The 21,327-nt window shown below is 53.7% G+C and overlaps 1 protein-coding gene and 1 pseudogene across 5 annotated transcripts in view; one reads left to right on the top strand and one right to left on the bottom strand.

Annotated features, from left to right (window-relative positions):
* Positions 1-228: 228 nt before the first annotated feature.
* On the bottom strand, positions 229-8,778 carry LOC149749870 (NEDD4-binding protein 3). Of its 4 annotated transcripts, none has more exons than XM_089909773.1 (5): positions 8,515-8,778; positions 2,951-3,298; positions 1,925-2,440; positions 1,253-1,480; positions 229-1,128 (listed from the first exon to the last, which is right to left on the bottom strand). In XM_089909773.1, exons 2-5 carry the CDS (start codon positions 3,269-3,271, stop codon positions 601-603), a joined length of 1,593 nt encoding a protein of 530 aa, XP_089765899.1. In that variant the 5' UTR covers positions 3,272-3,298; positions 8,515-8,778; the 3' UTR covers positions 229-600. The 4 variants fall into 4 exon arrangements, with proteins under 4 accessions (XP_089765899.1, XP_089765896.1, XP_089765898.1 ...); XM_089909770.1 differs by having other exon boundaries at positions 2,951-3,454; positions 8,515-8,777; XM_089909772.1 differs by having other exon boundaries at positions 2,951-3,362; positions 8,515-8,777.
* LOC111169818 (glycine cleavage system H protein, mitochondrial pseudogene) overlaps positions 7,944-21,327 on the top strand; it is a 53,989-nt pseudogene continuing 40,605 nt past the window's right edge. Inside the window, exon 1 of the transcript XR_016392867.1 lies at positions 7,944-9,152. The product of XR_016392867.1 is annotated as a glycine cleavage system H protein, mitochondrial pseudogene (transcript). The remainder of the gene's footprint in view (positions 9,153-21,327) is intronic.

The raw sequence follows: 21,327 nt of genomic DNA, 5'->3' as shown, positions 1-21,327 counted from the left end.
AATTTCATCCCACATGGCAGCTAAGGAACTCTGTGGTGCCAGGGCAAGGATTCCTCCAGTCCCCAACGTGCATGTCCAGCAGCTGCACACAGAGGCACAAGGCATACCCTCCCCACTGACCATGAACATGGTGGAGCTACAGCCTGGGACAACAGCCCTAACCCTGACCATCCACGATCCTCTGGACTCAGGTCAGGGACAGGCCCAACATCATCACCTGGTGCCTCCTCGTAGAAAATGTGATTTTATTCTGGGGAGGCCAATGTTCCCATCCCAGCCTCCCTCCCTCACACTGGCCCTTTTGCATCACAGGGCTCTTCACTCCCAAACCTCCTTTCCTGGGCCATACCTACTTCAGGGAGCAGGGCTGGGTTCTGCCTGGGCATTCCTCAGCCAGTAGGGCCTTGCCCTGGCTCCTGCTGCTGGCACCCATCCAGCCCACAGTCCCACTGGATCCCTCCTCTCAGCGAGCCTCTCCATCTTTGGCTGGTTACAGCAGATTCTGCCCCAGACCAATGTAAGGAAGGAGCTGGCCGTCTCAGTGGGCTTGTGCAAGCCATCTTCTGACAGTGCTTCTGCTGTCAGCTCACTCCGCTGGCCTCAGATCTTGGAGGACTCAAGCCGAGGGCTCCAGGGCGCGAGGGGCTCCCGCAGTGCCCGCAGCTCCTGTTCCAGCACCTGGTTGCGGCGGTACATGTCCATGTAGCCCCCCTGGATCTCCCGCTGGTAGCGCAGCACCCGCTCCTTCTCCTCCTGCCATATCCGCCGCTCCTGCTCAAAGCGCAGCGCCTGCTCCTGGCCCCGGAGCCGCTCCTTCAGCAGCTCAGCCCGCAGCTGCTCGGCACCATCGCCGGCCTCACTGCCTCCTGCCTCCCCCAGCAGCCCCCTGCTCTTGCAGTCATCGGTCTCACAGCTGCCTGGGGCCTCCTCCCGAGGGGCCTGCTCCTGCAGGCTCCGCACAGCCTCTCGCAGCTGGGCCAGCTCTGCGTCCTGGGCCTGGGCTTGCACCCGGCTGCCCCGAAGTTGCGTCTTCAGGCTGAAGATCTCAGCAAGCTTCTGTGCCAGCTCAGCCTGGGCCTCCCGCAGCTGCTGCTTCAGGAGGCTAATCTCTGCTGTCTTCTGGCACACCTGAAGGGGGACAGGGATGGGCAAGAGCCAAGCAAAGCAGGGTAAGGTGGGACCAGTTGGAAGGCAGCTAGAGGATGAGATGACAGTAATGAGGGCAGGAGTTTCTGAATGCCTAGTCTCTCACCTCCCATCGGGCTTCTTCCTCTGATCGGGCACTGGGATCGGCCTCTGGGCCCAGGCCCTGCTGTGCCTGCAGCTCCTTGCGTAGGCGCCGTTGCTCCTGCTGGGCCATGAACAGCTGTAGCTGGAGGTTGCGCTCACTACGCTCGGCCTTCTGGGTCACCTCGTGCAACTGCTCCATGTATAGGCGCTTCAGCTCAGACAGCCACAGATGCTGGCGCTCCTCCAGCACCTGCCAAGAGGAAGAGGCGCCTGCCATGCCCTGATATCCACACACGGCCCTGCCTCCCGGACACCGACTGCCTGCACTCCCATGGCTGGCCCACAGATCCAACACTCCAGCTGCCTCTAACATCCTGTGCCTCAACACCACAGGGTCCAGGGTCCAATGCTCTGGCCACACATGTGCCCTAACCCACGAGGTCCTCCAGAGGTGAAGTGTCCTCAACACATGGCCCTCCCAGGGAGTCTCCCTCCCACCCAACTCCCAGCAAGGACCACCAATGCCATGACATCCCCACCACGTGGGGCTTGGGGAGAGGAGCCAAATCACCTCTCTCTTCCTTATTCTCTTGTGCCCAGAGCCATGTGGGAGAGCTGGCTGTTGACCCTCTGTTTGCCCTGTACTCTAATGCCAAGGGACAGAACAGCACACCAAGGCAGGGGCTGCTCTCACCTGTGTGAAGGGGTTGGTGCCATTCTCATCACTGAGGCCCCTCTTGAGCTCCTCGCAGGTGTCGGGCAGCACGGCCACCATGTCCTCCACAGTGGGGCAGGAGAACTCGTAGGGGGGTGGTGGTTCGGGCAAGCAGCTCAGCACAGCCTCCTTGGGACCCCGTGAGGCCCGGTCCAGGGAGCCCCCAAGGTGGTTAATGTGGCCCAGGGAGGAGCAGAAGGGGCCGGGGCCGGTGCTGGGACTGCGGCCAAAGCTGCCTCCGCTGGAGGAGTCGGACAGACTGGGCTCGGGCTCGGGGCCACCCTCATCCAGGCTGAGGGCATGCAGCAGCTGGGCACGGGCCTGGGCCTGGCTGGCCCGGGGCCCCGGGCTCAGGGGAGGGTGGCAGGCCAGCGTGTGCAGGCTGCCATTGCTGCGCCACAGCTTCTGACCCTTGTGGGCCGCCAGGCTCTGCATGGACAGGAAGCCTTTCCCGGTGCCCACTGTCGGCTTGAATACTGATGGGCGAATGTGGCACTGCCAGGAAGAGAGGGCAGGAATGAGACCCTGGGCTGACTGCTCTGCTCTGCCCTCCGATGCTCCCTCCCGCAGCCCCTGGGAATCCTCTTTGAGAACATGGGGGACATGTCACCAGGAGGCAGTGACCAAGTCTCAAGCCTGCCCATAGCAACACTTTCATGGGACTTCCCTGGTGGCGCAGTGGTTAAGACTCTGAGCTCCGATGCAAGGGGCCCCAGTTCAATCCCTGGTCAGGGAACTAGATCCCACATGCATGCTGCAACTAAGGAGGCCACCTGCCATAACTAAGGAGCCCATGTGCCGCAACTAAGGAGCCCACTTGCCGCAACTAAGGAGCCCACTTGCCGCAACTAAGACCCAGTGCAACCAAATAAATATATATTTAAAAAAAATTTACGCATGTTATTAAAAAAAAAAAGACTGTCACATCCCATCCCAGCATCAGGGTCTCCAAGGAAGCCCCATCCCCACACTACCACAGTAGGGAGGGGCACGGCAGAGGCACACCTTGTCAAAACGACCCCGCTCAGGCAGCGAAGTCTTGCTGAAGTCACCGGCCCGAGGATGTTCCTGGTAGTAGAGGGTGGCATAGTCGGCAGGCTCGTTCCGAGGGGCCCGCTTGGTGGTCTTGCTGTCCTTCTTGGGGAGGTGCAGGTAGCTGAAGAGCTCGCGCTGGCCCAAGCTTTTCCGGAACAGCCCATCAGGCTGGCGGGAGCCCCGAGACCCTGCGAGTGCTGCCCGTAGCTCTTCAGGGGACATGTCCTGCCGTTCCAACAGGCTGCCCACGTTGCCCATGGCAATGCCAGCAGGGCCTGGGGCTGTGGCCATGAAGTTTCACCAGGGCATAGGCGGCTGCTTCTGGGGGTCGGGAGGCTCCGTCAGAGCAGGTAGGCGCTTGCTGCCCAACTCCCCTGATGCCCTAAAACCAAGTGCTTGCTCTGTGTCAGCTCCCCACCTGGCCCACCCAGGAGTGGCAGATGTGGGTTCCAGAGAGAATCCAGGACAGGATTCCTAGAGAAAGGAGTAGAGGTCCCAAGGCCACCTGTCTAGTGCTCCAGCTCTGACTAGGGGCCAGGGTATGACTGGGGTCACGGGGGACCAGGACCTGAAGCAGCAGGATAGGGGCCCCTCCCAGGACTGGGCCAGCTAAGGACTCCATCGCTGTCTGACTCTAACTTTGTTCATTCTCTTGCCAGGCACCTAATGTTGTGGGTGGACAGAGGGCACCAGGGAACCAGGGCTGGTGGCCTCAGAATTTCCATTCCTTCTTCCCTTGGGAGGGGGAAAACCCCATTCAACCCCTCTTCCTGCAGAGGGTCAGAGTTTTCCTAAGGGAAACACCTGGCACGGGTGGGGTTGGGGGCTACCGCACGAGGGATACAAACAGGAAGGGCCCGAGGGGAAGGACGGTGGGAACAATGGCCACAAGTTCCGGAACAGGTGTCCATGTTGGGGCAGTGGTGCGAGGCAGGGGAAAGGGGCAGCTGGAGCCCCTGCCAGCCCCTGTATATGCTGCCCCTCCAAAGCCCACCACCAGGCAGCGGGACCCAAATCCTGACCCAATGTGTGGAACCAATCAGTGTGTGGGCTCTGGCTTCCTCATCTGGACAATGGCCATGACAACTCTTATCACTCAGGGATGCTGGGAGGACTGGCTAAGATTAGAGGACAAAACGCCCAGTCCAGGGCCTGGCCTACAGCCAGGATCAACACAGGCTGGCTGAAGCTGAGCTTAGCTGGTAGACACGTGAATGCCGCCAGCAAGTTCCCGAGCGACCAGGTCTCCCACCTGTGCTGGGACCACACTGTGGAGGGCAGGGCCTCTCCCTAGTGCCCCGCTGGATCCAGGCCAGCACCTGGCACACAGTAGGTGCTCAGAAAGGACTTGCCAAGTGAATGAATGCCACCTTCTCTGCCTCCCACCCAGCTGTTCCCATTCACGGACAGACACCCAGCAGGCACAATGCAGCTGCCAGTCCACCCCCTCCCCCCCGCCCTGCCCCACAACCCAATATGCTTCCGGGACACTGACTCCTGCTCCAAACAATGGTTAGGAGGTTCCATCTTCCTCAACCATTTCCAGGTTTTGTGTTTGTAGAACACAAAGCTCACAGGGAGTGGGAAGGAGGGAGGGGGGTGGAAGGGCACAGCCCTGCCCCCACACCCTGTGGCCCTCAATCTCACCCCGGGCAAAAGCAACCTTCCCAACCCTCCCCTACCAGCCCCCAGACAGCTCAACCTCTCTGGGGGTGTCACAAGCCACACAGGGTTAAGAGAGTCATCCAGATAAGGAATGACAGGTGCTGGGCACCTACAGTGACATGGCCCTGCGTAGGGGTTTCTCGGAGCCCTGGCATATGGTTAACTATCTGGTTTTTTAGGTAAGGGCACTGGGGGCTCCGAAAGGTGAAGTGGCTTGCCCAAGGTCACAGAGCTGGTCAGAGTGAGGATGCCTGTGATTCTAGTAACACGACTGCCAAATGTCTAGTGGGAACCCAGGATGTCACCCACAGCCCAAGAGTTGGAATTGAAGCATCTTGCCCCCCAATCTGACACCCCCTCACCATGACAAGCCCACCCAGCAACAGACACTGCTGTGTCGGACAGCCCACTGAACTCCTGTCACTGCTTCTTGGGGAGGTAGACAGCAGAGAATCTGGTCTCCAGCGCACTCTCACACCATCTCTCCATGGGGCACCTCCCTTCGCCATGCCTCAGTTTCCCCACCTTTCCCCAAAGTGGGAAAGACTCTACCTGCCCTGCCATCCTTATAGGGTTGCTGTGACAGTCACAGAGATGGGGAGGTGAAAGGGCTTGTGAACTGTAAACCTGGTGAGAGCATGGTGGCTGGGATGGTGGCAGTGGTGCCAAATATGCCCACTTTATCCCAAACACACAGTGCCTCACGTTCTGCTGGCCAGAGCCTCATTTCCTATCTCAGGGAGCAATAACCAACACTCCATAATCCCCACGAAGGGTCTCAGGTCCAGGGGAGAGGCAGCCATGGGCCAAAACAGCACATACACCACACACATACGGCAGTCCAGTCAGTGCCACCAGCGGCACGTAAGTTCCTCCGTTAGAGGACACAGAGAGGATCCAACAGCAGACACAGTCACGCTCAAGGTCATCCACACAGCACTGATCACCTTCCAGACACACATAACACACGAATACATATTGTCCTCCCTAGCCCCAAGGCTGCTAGATGTAGGGGAGTGTATGTGTGTGTGTGTGTGTGTGTGTGTGTGCGCACGCACACACACACACACACACACACACACACACACACAGGACCGGCTTTTCTCCACAAGTGAGTTGAGCAATTTGAAATAACTATGGAGCTAGATGGAGGGGCAAAAACAGCCCTTCCCTTTGTCTTTCCCTAAGGCCCCCACCCTCCACCCTCCACCCCTCCTAGATAACTTCTCTGGCTGTATTATTAGCTCCCCCAGTAGGGCCAAGGCCCCTGGCTTTTGGGAGGCTCCACCCTGCCCAGGTCTCACTCTGGGGACAGTCCTTTTTCCTAAAGGAGTCCATCCACCTCCCCTGCCTCCCCCACACCCCCAATACACACATGCCTTCCCATTGCTTGGAAGCCCAGGGACTGGTCCACTCAGGCCAGAGCAGCTGTGCAGGAGAGGATGTGTGGGGGGAGGAGGGAGGGAGAGACAGCAAGTGCCTTGCAGCCTCTCTGGGACCGCCAGAGTGAAAAACAGGGCCTCCTCATCCAAGTGCCTGGGCTTCCCCGCCCAGAACTCATTACGTGCCTGGGGACCAGAGCTCTGCACAGAGCTGAACCTCACCACCACCACCCCACCACCCTGCCAGCAAGGTTTCGGCTGGGCCACATAGGTCCTATTCTGCACAGGTCCCGGTTGGCCCCAACAGGGCCCCTTTACTCCTGCTTCCACCTCCCCCTCCACCCGCTCCAAGATTAGCCAGAAACACGGAGAGCCTGGACACTGGGAGCATCTCCTTTGGACGAACCCTTGGTGGAGACAGGAGAACAGGGCTGGGGGACCACCCTGGCCATGAAGCAGAAAAAGAGAGGACACTCAGGGAGGCATCCCAGTGTCCCTTGGTGGGTGCCTTGTTGAGTCAGCCTGCTGCTGGGCCTACCAAGTGCTCACAACACACATGGGAAGGGAATATTGTCATCCCCCACTTCAGAAGAGAAAACTGAGGCCCAGGAGGTAAAACATGCCTAAGGTCATGTTCAGCTGCATAGGAAAATGTACACAGGCTCCCCACGTTTAGAAGCCTGCCCTGACCCCACTGTGCATCTCCTCTGGGGTGCACCCAGAGTACTCGGGTAGGAAGCTCCCAGTCTGGCCTTGGCTGCCTTTAGCCCCTCTTGAGCCCTGGCCCCAGGGGAGGGTCCCACCACCTGCTTCGGGATCAGCTTTGCTGAGGGGCATGACTGCAGCTGCCCCTGAGGAATGGGACTGGAATGTCCCAGCTCCAAAAGAGGGGGCAGTCAGTAAGAGGGGCCCAAGGAGGGAATGGGAGAGGCTGGCATTCCCTAGTCCCACTTCGACCTGTGAAAAGGCAGAGTCCAGCGTCTAAATGCTGCAGGAGTGATTCTTAGTATCACTATATGGTCACTTACAGTTGCACGGCACTCTACAGTTTTTATCAGCCCTTTTGTTTCATCATCTCATCTCCACGACAGCCTCATGGAGGCGGGGAAGACAGTAGTTACCCTTACCCCATCTTACAGCTAGGGAAACTGAGGCCCAGAAAGAGGTGAGCTGCCTAAGATCCCACACGAAGAGCAATCCCAACTCCCCAGGCAAGGCCCTCTCTTCTGCTCCAGGCTGTCCCAGCCAGGGGTTACCAGCTGCCCTCCATGGGCACACACTGCTGTGTATTATATCTGCTCAACTCCCCACACTCGCAAGGGCCCCTGCAACCAAGTTGGTTTGGATCTCAGTCCCCTCAGCCGGTAATCCCCCCTGCTTGCCCCTGGGTCAGGAAGAAATAGTGGAAGCACGGCTGCATTTGGACTCTGAGCCCTGGAAGCTGCTAGCTCTATAGGCGGTGGCGGGAGCAGGCTGGCTGCATTCATTCAGTCTCGCACATACACACCCACACACAGCCAGCCGATAGAGAAGCCCTGCCTAAGAGGGCTCTGGGAGGAGGCCGATCACCAGGCCCAGGATAGCCTCCTGCCTCTGTCCCTCCCTAGGCCGGGCAGGGAGCACCGAGGCCGAGGGACAGGCTGAGCTCCTGGTGCAAGTGAGGAGAGCCCCGATCTGCTCGTGGAGGCGGGGAGATTGCTGGGTGGGAGATGACAGGTCCCAGTCCTTTTTCTGGACGCAGTCAGGGCCCGGATTTCCGCCCGGCCCCAGGCGGGCCCTCACTTTGGCCAAAGGTTGTGGCCAGACTGGGATGGTGCTCAAGACCTGGGAGCGTCCCCTATTCATGGGATCCCTGGCAGCAGGCTGGCAGCTGCTGCTCGTACAGGGTAGGGGGTTAGTGGAGGAAGTGGGTACCCCGGAGGGGGCGGGAGAGGGCAGGAGAGGGGTCTCGTGGGTAAGGTGGAGGGGCAGGCGAGGTTGGCATCTCCATGGAATTTCCCCGGGGAAGGCTGTGGCCGAGGCGAGGGCTCCCCCAGAACTGCGGGAGGTCCTCCAGCTACCTGAGGGGCGGAAGGGGATGTCTCTTCCAGGCTCCTCTCTAAGGCTTGCCCCGAGCGGATAGCCTGGGGGCGGGGAAGCCGAGGTCAGACTCCAGCGCCAAGGGCACCTGTCCCACCCCAGCGGTGGTGCAGGGGTCCCAGGAGCTGCCCCAAGGAAAGCGCGTTTGCAGCGTAACCTGCCGCCCGCCCTCCCAGCAGAGCGTCCCTGCTCGCGGACGGTCCCCGATCCCGCACCTCGGTGCTTCGGTATCTGGAAGCAAGGGGTACCTGGGCGCACACTGCATCTTGCCACCCTTGCTCACTTCTCAGACGTGAACCTCGGCCGGCGTAGGGCTCCGGCTTGGCCAAGGTCGCCGGGTAAGCTAGACCTCGGCGGCCGGCCCCACCCCCCCGAGTCCGGCCCCAGGCCGCTACGCGCCCCACTCACCATGCCGGCTCCGCTCTGTACCTCTCGCGCGCTGCAGCTCCCTTGCGCGGACTTGAACCTTCCCTCCAGGGCGCCGGCTCCAGCAGAGACTGCGAACCAGGATGGAGCGGCCAGGCGGCAGGCGCCGGAAAAACGCGGGCGTGCGTGCGCCGAAGCCGGATTGGCGAGGGACGGACGCCAATTCGTTCGGCAGCGCTCCCTAGCCTTCCCCAGAGGCGGAGGGAAAACCCGGCCTGACTCACTGGCTCACTGCCGGCCCACAGCCAGGCCCAGGCCCCCGGATGTGGGGGGCGGGGACACGGGCCACCCCCGCCCACTGCGTGCCAACCTGAGCCCCGCCCGGGCTCTCGGCTCCAGCCTAACCCAGCCTGCCGAGATCCCGCGCGGCGGTGGCGCCTGAGCTCCCTGCTGGTTGCGCTGTGTGCCGCGGCCGCCCGGCGTGCGCCAGCTCGGACCCGGGCCAGTCCGCAGCCCGAAACGTGGCCGATGCTCCCAGAGGGCGCCCAGCCCGTCCCGCTCCTCCGCTGCCGTCTCCTCTCCTCCTTCCTCGCTCGCCCGTCTCGGTTTCCAGAACCCGACAGCTTCGGAAGAGGCGCGTTCCGTCCATCACCTCCTTGATTCTCGCCGCCTCCTCTTAGGTAAGCAGTATTATTCCCTTTTGAAGGCTGAGCAAAACAGTACTCCGAGAGGTGTGGAGACATTTACCCAAGGTTAATGGGTAACCACAGAGTTGATGTGGTTACAATAATAAATAATAAATGCCAGCAGCCTCAGTGAAACACAAAACAAAACAAAACAACAAAAGAAGGTGGGGGCTTCCCTGGTGGCGCAGTGGTTGAAGAGTCCGCCGGCCGATGCAGGAGACACGGGTTCGTGCCCCGGTTCGGGAAGATCCCCCATGCCGCGGAGCGGCTGGGCCCGTGAGCCATGGCCGCTGAGCCTGCGCGTCCGGAGCTTGTGCTCCGCAACGGGAGAGGCCACAACAGTGAGAGGCCCGCGTACCGCAAAAAAAAAAAAAAAAAAAAAGAAGGTAAGAAGGTGGGCTGGGCAGGAACCAGGCCTCTGTCCCCCTCTACCTGCTTGCCTGGACAGCGTGGGAGAGGCCAGAGTGGGCGGGGCTGGGGGTTGTATGCAGTGAACTTTGCTCACCTTCCTGGGCTCACAGGGCAGATACCTCTGCCTGGGCCACCTGCCCCCAGATTTGGCATCCCTGTGGAGTTGGCTCAGGAGCCACACTGCCCAGATGTCAAGGGGCAAGGCACTTAATGCCTGGGGCCAGGGAAGGGAAAGAAGCTCCCTGGGTGCACCCACTTCCTGAATCGGCTGGCCTTGGACAACTTCATTTCTTTCTGTACACCTTGGTCTTCTCATCTCAAAAAGGGGATCATAATTTGGCTGGGAGGATTAAATGAAGTATCATCTGTGAAGCACATGCGCAGCACAGTATCTTGGCAGATAGTAGGCATCTGTAAATGTCAGTTTGTCCTTCTCCTTTTTATGGGGAAGGTTGATCAGAAGGTCAGAATGCTTGCCACAGAGCCTGACTTAAAGTGGCTGGGAAGGCTGTTAACCCGCACCCAGCACGCGCTCACATTGTCTTGGGTCAGTTTCCCTGGGCTGGGTAGTATGTGCATCCATGCTACTTGTGAGTGGCCAAGACTGTAAAACCCTGGAGCCACCAATGGAGGCTTGGAATTTTCCCCTTCTCTCTGGCTGCCACCTCTGGCCTCATCACCTTTCTCCTTGAGTTTTGCAGCAGTCTGCCTGGGCTCCCTACTGCCTGCTCTTGGCCTTTCCCCACTCTGCCCTGGAGGGCACTTTCCAGCCTATGCATTATGTCTCCACTCTCCTCTGCTTGAGAGGTGGCGTCCCATCTTCAGGACTGGTCCGACAGCTCCTTCAGGCCCAGCTCTGGTCCCTGCCTCACAGACCTCTGTGCTGGGGACTGCCTCAGTGTCCTCATCTGTGAGTGCTTGTTGTTGGGAAAATCCATTAAGGGCATCCACTGTGCCCAAGGCCCCTCCTCCCACCGCCAAGGCAAAACCATTCCCCCATCCTCTGTCACTGGGGCAGTGCTTGATGCAGTGCATTGGCACTTGTGGGTCATCTGGCAGTCATCCCCAGGAGACAGCGAGTTCTGAGCCTCCAGTCCATGTCCCCCAGTGCCTCCCCAAACCTGACGGTTGACCATGCTCAGCTCGAACCCACCATCTGCAAAAAAGCCACTTCATGATTGCTTTCTAACCAGGAGGAAGAGGATGAAGAAAGGCAGCCCTGGCTCTAATCCTGAGTCTGTAACTTCCTGGTGACCTCTCTGAACCTCAGTTTCTTCACTTGTAAACAGGCAGAACCAGGTCATAAATGAAATGGCTTAACCCATGGGAAAGAACCTGGCACTTACAGAGGCTTCACAGCTGTGTGGCCCCCGCCCACCCGCTCTTCACTCATTGCCCTCCTTTGTCCTCTCTAGTCCACTGGGGCCAGGCCCTAGCCCGAGGGTGAAGGGAGGAGGGAGGAGAGCTGGCCATTCCTGGAGAGGCAGCAACTGAGATTTCAGACCACAGCAAGAGCAGGCTAACAGGTAACTCCTGGTACCCGCTGTAGCTTCTGCCAGGTCCAAGATTGTTCTAAACCTGAGAGCTGTGTCACGACCAGGGCATTGTGGCTGTCGGGATGGAGGGAGTAGGACCCTGCTCACCTGCCTGCACCCCACGCCCTGGGCTGAAAGTGGACTCCTGGGACCTGGACTCCCCTCCTTGAGTCACTCGTGCTGGGGAGGAGCCTGAGTTCACCTCTCTTGCCCTCCCTGCCCACCCTCCCCTGGTGACCTGGAGCAGCCTCAGGCAAACAGGAGGTGGAAGCTGAGAGCTGCCTGGGCTTGCTCTGGGGCAGAGAGCTCAGATCTGCAGGAGGCAGCAGGACTGCAGTGTGAAAGCTCCCCAGAAGTCCAGGGTGCCTGGCCAGCCCACTGGCCCCACAGCCAGGCCCAGGCCCAGCTGCCACCCAGGGTGGTAGCAGGGAACCTTGCCCTGGAACTTGTGAGACCTGGGCTCCAGTCCCTTGGTTATAGTGATTTATGGGTGGCAGGCAGTGGAGAAGTATGGAAGGGAGGGGGAAGGATTGAGAGAAGTCTGGGGAAGTCCATCGCAAGATGAAAGCGTTGTGGAGATCGGTGCCCCAATATAAATGTACCTAATACTGAACTGCACACTTGAAGATAGTTAAGATGGTAAATTGTGTGACGTGTATTTTACCACAATTAGAATTTTTTTTTTTTTTTTTTTTTGCGGTACGCAGGCCTCTCACTGTTGTGGCCTCTCCCGTTGCGGAGCACAGGCTCCGGACGCACAGGCTTAGCGGCCATGGCTCATGGGCCCAGCCGCTCCGCGGCATGTGTGATCTTCCCGGACCGGGGCACGAACCCATGTCCCCTGCATCGGCAGACGGACTCTCAACCACTGCGCCACCAGGGAAGCCCAATGAGTCTTTTCTTGCAGGGGCACATCACCTTGTCCTACCCAGTCACACCAGGCAGGCTGTGTGGCTGGGGGCCCTGGGCTGCAGTATAAAACCTTTAGCATGGAAGCAGGTTAATGGTGGGATCATGGTCTCCTAGACTGTCTCCCCACAGCAGGTGTGGGGTATGGTCAAATGCATACGTGAACAAGTGGATGAACTTACTCTTCAAAAATTGGGTTAGTGCGATTCTGGAATTTAGCATCAGGGGACCTGCACTCACCTTGAGTCTGGGCCTTTATTAACTGTATGACCTTTAACCTGCTCTAGACCTTAATTTCCTTATTTGTAACATGGTAACATCTCCGAAAGCCTGGTTTAGAATAAAACCACATGTCTGACATGATCTTATTTATGTGGAGCGTAGAACATCACCCCGTGCAAGATAAGGGACAGGCAGAAAATACACCAGAAATGTTAACAGTCAGTGTTTCTGGGTGATTTGTTTTTAGATTTAATTTTGAAATAGTTTTGGTCTTAGAGAAAAGTTACAAAAATAGTGGAGTTTGCTTATACCCTTGACTCAGCCTCCACTCATGTTAATGTCAAACATAACCAGGTACAGTGTTGACAACTGAGAAGTTAACATCAATTCGGTACTGTAAATTGTGGACTTCATTTGCATTCAACCAGTTTTTCTCCTAATGCCCCCTTTCTGGTTCAGGATCCAGCCCAGCACCCCACAAGGCATTTAGTTGTCATGTCTTCTTAGTCTCCTCCAGGCTCTGACATTTCCTTAATCCTTCCTCATCTTTTGTGACCTCACTTTTTGAAGAGCACTGGCCAGGTGTGTTGTAGAATATCCTCAGCTTGTGTTTATCTGAGGCTGAGCAGCATGGGGAAGGGTACCACAGAGATGTGTGCCTTCTCAGTGCGTGTCAGGGGCTATAAGATATTAGTGTATCTCCTTACTGGTGACTGTGCGAAGACCTTAGAACACTTAAATTCCAGTTACTACCCTTTGATTTCCGAGGTACTGTTCTCTGTATAACTGAAGACTTTTTTAAAAAAATGTATTTATTTATTTATTTATTTAGGCTGCGCCGGGTCTTAATTGCGGCATGCGGACTTCTTGGTTGCAGCATGTGGACTTCTTAGTTGCAGCATGTGGACTCTTAGTTGCGGCATGCATGTGGGATCTAGTTCCCCGATCAGGGATCAAACCCGGGGCCCCTGCATTGGGAGCATGGAGTCTTACCCACGGGACCACCAGGGAAGTCCCTCCACAGACTTTATTATTCTTTCACTCAGCCAATCTTCAGTTTGATTGACCCCCGTATTTACCATGGTCTTTGTCCTTCATTCCTTCCTGCATCCATGATCTGCCATCTCAGATAATTTTCCTTCTCTCTGCAGAACAGCCTTTAGAATTCCTTCAATGTATAATGGTCTCCTGGTGGCATACTCTCTCAGTTTTTTATGACAATGTGTATATTTAATGTTTCTTCTTAAAGGATAGTGTCTCTGTGTATAGAATTCTAAGTTGGCACTAGTTTTCTTTTTAGTACATTGAAGCTATTGTTCAGCCATCTGCTGGCTTCCATTTTTGCTCTTGAGGAGCCAGATGTAGTCGAATATTGTGAATCAGTCAGGTTTTGCTAGAGTATGATGCAGTAACAAACAGCCCCTGAATCTCCTTGGTTTGCAACAACATAGGTTTGTTTCTAGCTTCATTTCCATGTCCTGCAAGTGTTGGCTGCAGCTCCTACCTGGGACATGCTAGTCTCCTAGCAGAGGGAAAAGAACCATGGCAAAATCATGTGATGGTTTGTAAAGCTTTTGCTGAGAAGTGGTGGCACATGTCGTTTATCCACACATGTTATTGGCCAATGCCTGACTTCAGCAGGGTGGAAAAATACTAACCTCCCATGGGGATTGGTGGCAAATACAGTTGACCTTCCATATCCAAGGGTTTTGCATCTGTGGATTCAACCAACCATAGATCAAAAATATTTGGAAAAAACTCCAGGAACTTCTACAAGCAAAACTTGAATTTGCTCTGTGCCTGCCTACTATTTACTTAGCATTTACATTGTATTAAGTACTATAAGTAATCTAAAGATGATTTAAAGTATATGGGAGGATGTGTGTAGGTTATATGCAAATTCTACACCATTTTATATAAGGGACTTGAGCATCTTAGAACCAATCCCCTGTGGATACTGAGGGATGACTGTAATTGGGGACAGTAATGCTATCTACCACACTGTGGCTTCTTTGAAGAGTTCTGTAGCACTTACGGTACACCCAGGAAAATATAAACTATGTTTGTTTTTTCAAACAAAGGGAATATAATACACAAGGTGGATTGTTTACACAGATTTTTGAAGGCTGCAAGAGCAAAAGAGGATGCTGAGTTTACCCAGATATTCGTAATTACAGGAAGCAGCTGCCACCCATTGGCCTGGGAGGATAAAAGGGAAGAGGCAGGGTTAGCAGGACCTATGGGCTTGGAGGAGGACCTGCAGCTGGGACTCTGACCATAAGAAGGGCCCTGCTGACTTGGGCTATTACCTGGGAGGGGGTTTGGTGTGGCTGGTGCTGGGAGCGTTGAAAGGAGCTGGGGCTGCTGAAGCGAAGGTACAGGAAGGAATCCCCTTCTCCCACCTGTTAATCTCCCTTTAGTGCCTCCCATTGGCCGAACGGAACAGAAAGTCAGCTGGCAAGGGGGCCTGGGAAATATGGTTTTCAGACCCTCGCCCCAACATCACAGAGGAGGTTACGGAAGGGTGGGCTGAGACCTGAGAGACAAGAGGTAAATAACCAGCATTATTACCTGTTTTCCTCTGGATTCTTTTACTATTTTTCTATTTGTCTTTGATTTTCTACATTTTCACTATGTTGGGTCAAGTCATGGATTTCTTTTTATTTATTCTGGTTGGGATCCATTTGAGTTCTCAAATCTGTAGATTAATATCTTCCATCCGTTCTGGAATATTCTCAACCCATCTTTTTAAAAAAATTTATTTATTTTATTTTTGGCTGTGTTGGGTCTTCATTGCTGCGCATGGGCTTTCTATAGTTGTGGTGAGTGGGGGCTATTCTTCGTTGCGGTGCGGGAGCTTCTCATTGAGGTGGCTTCTCTTGTTGCGGAGCACGGGCTCTAGGTGCATGGGCTTCAGTAGTTGTGGCTTGCAGGCTCTAGAGCACAGGCTCAGTAGTTGTGGCATATGGGCTGAGTTGCTCCGCAGCATGTGGGATCCTCCCGGACCAGGGATCAAACCCGTGTCCCCTGCATTGGCAGGCAGATTCTTAACCACTGAGCCACCAGGGAAGTCCCCTCAACCCATCTTTTGAACGTTGCCTCTGTTCTGGTCTCTCTTTCTTCTTTCCTTCTGGAACTGCAATTAGAAATATGTCAGATCTTGTAACTTCCGTAGCTTCTGTATTTTCCATCTTTTTGCCTTCCCATACTTCTCTCTGGTTCGTTTCTTCTGAGCAGGTTTCCTGTTCTCTAATTCATTCTTCAGCCATGTCAAATCTGCTGTTAAACCCATCCGTTCAGTTTATAATTTGAGTTTCGAGATTTGAGTTTCTATTTATTCTGTTTTTGCATATGATACATAATTTTATGGAGTTCCCAGTTCCTTGCTGAAATTTTCAATTTTAGTATTTAATTTCTTAAACATAGTAAGTATAATTTGTTTTACAGTCTGGAGTTCCTCCAGCTCTATTTCTCTTGATTATTATTTCCAGAGGTTTTTGCTCAAGGAATCTTGCTTCCTCCTGTGTCTGGTTATTTTTGTATGTTGAATATTGTGTTTGTGAAATTATCTGTAGAGATAATTTGAAATGGGGTGATTTTGTCATTCAAGGAGAATTTGCTATTGCTTTTGCCAGGTGCCTGGAGGGATTAGCAAACTGAGATCATGTTAGTTCATACTTAGGGCATGATGTTTCCTGGGGCACCTGGATGAATCAGAGCTTGACTGCCATTCAGGGCAGGGCTGGTTTGCTTTCAGTTAACCCTTACTTCTGGGGTGCAGTCCTTTGGGGCTGAATACAGTGTCAGGCTGGTTTGTCAGTCCCCCCCACCCCCCGGCCTTGGCAGGCCCTTGACTCTGATTTTTGTCTCTAGCCATGCAAGGCCACTAGAGGTGAGCTTGACCTCTTAGCCACTTCTTTCCAATTGGCAAAAGTTTCTGGGGGCAACCACAACATCAAGTATCAGGGTCACCTCTTTGGAATCCTGTCCTCCCTGGGACCTCGGCATAGCAGTTCCTCAATATCTTGTTAGCTCTTTGATGCTTTTAAGAGTGAGTAAGTGAGTGTGTGGTGTGTGTGTGTGAATTCCCTGGCTGTCCAGTGGTTAGGATTACAGGCTTTCACTGCATGGAGCCCAGGTTCAATCCCTGGTCAGGGAACTAAGATCCTGCAAGCCGTGCTGCGGGGCCCAAAAAAAAAAAAAAAGTGTGTGTGTGTGTGTGTGTGTGTAAGAATTGTATGAGCATTTGCCCAGCTCCTTTAGCTGTCTTCAGCAGGAGGTTTTGTCCAAAATATCTAGACTGCCTTTACTGGAAGAAAGGTCCTGGTTTGCCTTTTTTTTTTTGGCCGCGCTGCAGGGCTTGCAGGATCTTAGTTCCCCGACCAGGGATCGAAACCGGTCCCGGCAGTGAAAGTGCCGAGTCCTAACCACTGGACCGCCTGGTTTGCCTTTTAAACTATTAAACTATCAGTGTGGAGGGTGGATCAGAAAGTACAAGAGTGGTTTTGGGAAGACAAGTCATGTTAATCCATGTGGAAGATGCTGTAAGCTTGGATGAGGGCATTGGAGGCAGAACTGGAAAGAGGACAGATTTTGAGAGCTACTCTGGATGTTGAGATGATGGGCTTGGTTTTTTGTTATGTTTGGCATGAGTAACTGAATGTAATAGTCCCAGTCTCAGAAACAGGTGTCTGAGAGGAAGAACAATTTGGGAAGAGAAGATCAACAGTTTGGCTTTGGGTATGTATATTTGATGAGGCTTTGGGATGTCCAAGAGAGAATGTTCCATGGGCAGTTGCATATTTGGGTCTGGAGTTCAGGCAGTGATATATAACATTGCGAGTCTTCAGTAGGAAGGGGGCACTTTGACCCTGTGGTTTTCTTGAATGGAAATATTTTAATTAGAATTTTTGCCAACACTGATGATTTTTTCTTGGGTCAGTAAAGCATTTTTTGAATAAATTGCATTAAAGCAAATTATTTTGATGGAAAAATTTAAATACAGAACAGTCAAACGACTTCTTATTTTTTGCATTTAAAGTTTATTTTGCAAATATTATTTTCATGGTTATCACTGCTTTTCAATTTTTTATTCAATCTAATTTTAAAATAAAATCAATTTCTTCATCAATCAGTTAGCATTTCCTTTTGCGACTGTTATGTCTATCAAGTCCAATCTCCTGGATCAGGTTTTGCAGATCTAAGCTATGTCAAGAAGATTTGAATTTTTCCAACATTTTAAAGCCAGTCATAACATTTTGCCAATGCAGTTTCAGCTGTTGTCAGTTTTATTTGGTGGTGTTCGGTGGAAGGGTGATAGTTTGTCTCTGTTTCTTAGGGAATCCAGGAGAAATTTTTGAGGAGTTTTGTGATCAAGACAGAAATGGAGAGTGAGAGAATAGAATAGTTGAGGAATACCAGGACATGGGGAGAGAGGGAAGGAAGAGAGGAGAAAGGGCAGAGCGGGGCAGAAAGAGAGGGGGAGGGAGAAACAGAGGATTTGGGGAGACGGCAGAGCATGCAGGGTACAGCAGGACAGAATACCCTTGGGGTTTAAACAGACAGGGTAAAAAATTGCCCTGCTGTCGCCCTCTGTATATCACTGAAGCCCTGAGGTTCAGATTCTCTGGAGAGAGAACGGGGCTCAAGATCAAGGCTGGTGGGACTACCAGATGTGAAGGCAAGTCAAGGAGGATGAGGAGCCAGCGAGACCCTCAGAGAGGGTGGAGGAAACCTGGCTCGGACCCCTGCCTGCCCTCCGGCTCTGGCTGGGCCCAGGTGTGCACACACTGCCCTGCCCGTCATGCAGTCCATCGGGAAGGTAGAGTGACAGGGAGCCCCGCTCAGCTGACCTGATGGGAAGACTCGTGGTGCGAGTGCTTTGCTGTGCTGAAGGGAGAGGCCCCTGCAAGGACGGAGTCCTGCTGTTCTTCCGCAACTCCAGGGGCCCCGGATCTCCTCACTGTTCATGAGCCCAGCCTGAGGGTCACCCTGCAGAGACTGGACTGGAGCAAGGAAGCAGGGGTGCAGGTGTCTGGGATTCTACCGGCTCTTTGATCCAGAATGGTGGGTCGGGTCTGGGTTCATAGGGCCGAGCCACCCTCACCAGGCCCCCCAGCCAGGTGCTGCTGCCCTGCCCTGAGCCACCTGGGACCTGTCTGTAAGGCAGCCAGGTTTAGCAAATGAAAACACAGAACTCCTAGGCAAATTGGAAATCCAGGTAAACAATGAGTTATTTTTTATACCACTTTTTAATACTAAAAAAATAATCTGTCTGAAATTGAAATTTAACTGGGGGTTTCAGTGTTTTGTCTGGCAACCTTACACTCCTCCTGCAGTTCTCCCCTCCTTTCCATCCCCACCCCTGACTCAGGCCCACCTGAACTACTGCAGCCCCCTTGAATCCTCTGCAGCTGCTTCTACTCTGGCCCTCCCCGGGCCATTTTCCACACCAGTCACCAGTTTACTCACCCAACACACATCTCTGATCTTGCCACCTAAAACCCTGCCCAGAGGCTGCAAACTCAAGACCCATAAACATGTTTGGTGGTGGTGGTGGTGTTTTCCATCATAACATTTCACTATAAAGACTGGATTTCTGGCTTCTCTTTTTTTTTTAATGTGAAGCTATGGCAGCCCTGAGCCCAGATTTCCACCTTTGCCTCTGTCACAGGGAGCCAAGAATGCCTCTCCCTTTCAGAAAGGCCCTAGTCTGCACTTCCCCTGGGTCTCGTGGGCCACATTCATTTCCTTAACCTGCTCTTGTTCCATCTGAGCTTTTGACCCCTGATCTGCTAAAGTCAGATTACCAAGCTTGACATTCAAGACCTTTCCAACTCAGAAGACATCTCCTCTCTCCCACCTTCTTTCTCCCTCCATTCCTTTTCTTACCTTCTTCTCCTGGCCCATGGAACACTGGATGGCTCCTTAGCCTGTTCCATCCTGGCCACACTGTGCCAGCACCTACTGACCCGTCTGCCTAAAAGATGATCCCCCTTCCTGTGGTCGCATCCTGGCCCAGGCAACAAGGACAGCCTCCCTGAGACGCCCTCTGTTACCTCCCCACTGAAAGGTGCTCTCTGCGTCTCTTCTCTGGCCATACACAAAACCATTTATGTTCATTGCCAGCTTCTTTCTCAACACACATACACACAAATAGATCCCCATGGCTGAGCATCCACTCTGTAGATGCTGGGGAAACAAAAGGAAAATGACCTTTGCAAGCTCCCAGGCAGGTGTGGCAGAGCTCAATGGGCAGGGCTGAGAACAGATTCCCCTACAAAGAAAACATTCAGCTGCCTCTAACTTGGAAGAGGAATTTCCCAGACTGAGGAAACAACCAGGAAACTCAGGAAACTGAGCCTGAAGGGGTGTGGCCCACCTGGAGCCAGTGGGAGCGACTTCATGGGGAAGGGGGAAGGTGCTGGAAGCAGTGGTGCCGGATGTGAGCAGTCCCAAAAGCCAAGCTCAAGACTTGACTCTAGCATAAGTAATTGAAGACCAGTGGAGCTTTTAAAGCAAAGAAATTAGGTAATGAGTTACTAGAGTTACTAGAATGTAAAACCCATGAGGTGCAGGGATTCTGGTCTGATTTACTTTCAGAAGGCTGGTAACTACTGAATAAATATTTATGTAATATGTGAATGAGTGAATGAATGTGTTGCACGAAGGTCATTCTGGCAGCAGTGAGAGGACTGACAGGAATGGGAAGAGCCTGGGAAGGGAAGTCAGGAGGTGTGGGGAATACCAGGTCCCAGGTGAGGTCTGCATGGACAGGGGGAATGTGCAGAGGGCTGGTGGGGCCACCTCTAAGGTGACTTAACTGCCTTTACTCTGAGGGTTGGGCCTTCATCTTTGCAGCAACTCTGCATGGTGTCTGGCCCAGAGTAGCTGCTCAAGAACTATTTGTTGAACTTTCAGCAAAAGAGTGTTCTATGTCTACTCAAAGACAGAGCCACGTGCTCTTGTCTCCAGCAGTATGGTGGCTGGTCTGGAATTTCCTCCTCCAGAAACGGGTCATTCTTACAACATTTCTTCTCAGTTTACTTAGAGCTTTTGCAGACATTGCTTCATTTGATCCTTATCACAGCCCTGAGAAGTGGGAACCATTAGCTCCATTTCACAGTTGCAGAGACAGAGGCCAGGAGAGGTTGTATGACTTCACCAGGGTAAAACGTGGGAGAGATGGAATTCAGACCCAGGTCTGCCAGTGTCCACATCCAGGCTTCTTTCATCATTTAGCTGGAAAGATGTGAGTAGCAAATGTGAAAAGGCACACGACGGCCTGTGGATTCTGTGCTGAGCAGGTATTAATGGTCACAGGTTATGTTCATTGAACACTTCCTGAGTGCCCGTTGTAACAGGGAAGAACAAAATCTGACTCCATGTTGGATCTGTTTCTTTTACTTTGACCTTTGCTTTCTGTTACTTTTCTTCTGTCTATAGCTATAGACATACATAATGGCCTGCCTCAGGGAACCCTGCCCCTCTGCCTGAATGTTAAACCAAAGTGCCTTTGTTCAGCTCACAGGGAAACACCCTGACCCTGCCCACCTGTGAATGGCTGCAGAAAAGAACTTAACACATCCCCTCCCCCGAGGCTGGCCAAAACCAGGAGATATTTTGCAAGACTTATGGCCTTTTTACTTTACTTCCTCACCTCCTCCCCCCTCTGCTCTATAAAAGAAATTAGCATCCAGACCCCATAAGATGGTACTCTAGGACGCTAGTCTGCCATCTTCTTGGACACACAGTTTTCTGAATAAAGCCGCTATTCCTTGTCTCAACACCTCATCTCCCAACTTATTGGCCTGTCATACGGCCAGCAGAGTGAGCTTGGACTCAGTAACAAGGTGACATGAGTCACCTCATTTATTCCTCAAACACCCTCTGAGTTTGGTTTGTCACTCTCTCCATATTACAGACGTGGTAAAGTATAAGGGGTGGGGAAGGGCTGACACTGCCAGGGAAGGCCTTGGGAGGAGGTAAGCCTGTGGGTGGGGGAGGAGGAAGGCATTCCTGGAGGGAGGCCTGGCTTGAGTAAAGGTGTGGAGAATTGGGCAAAAAAGTGTGGGGCTTCCATCAGAAGAGGG

This window comes from Delphinapterus leucas, chromosome 3, assembly GCF_059928025.1.
Source record: "Delphinapterus leucas isolate spDelLeu-1000000601 "Yukka" chromosome 3, BTC_Dleu_Yukka2, whole genome shotgun sequence".
NCBI classification, from domain to species: Eukaryota; Metazoa; Chordata; class Mammalia; order Artiodactyla; family Monodontidae; genus Delphinapterus; species Delphinapterus leucas.
Note: the sequence above shows the minus strand (reverse complement) of the source record. Positions and strands in the feature narration are given on the sequence as shown.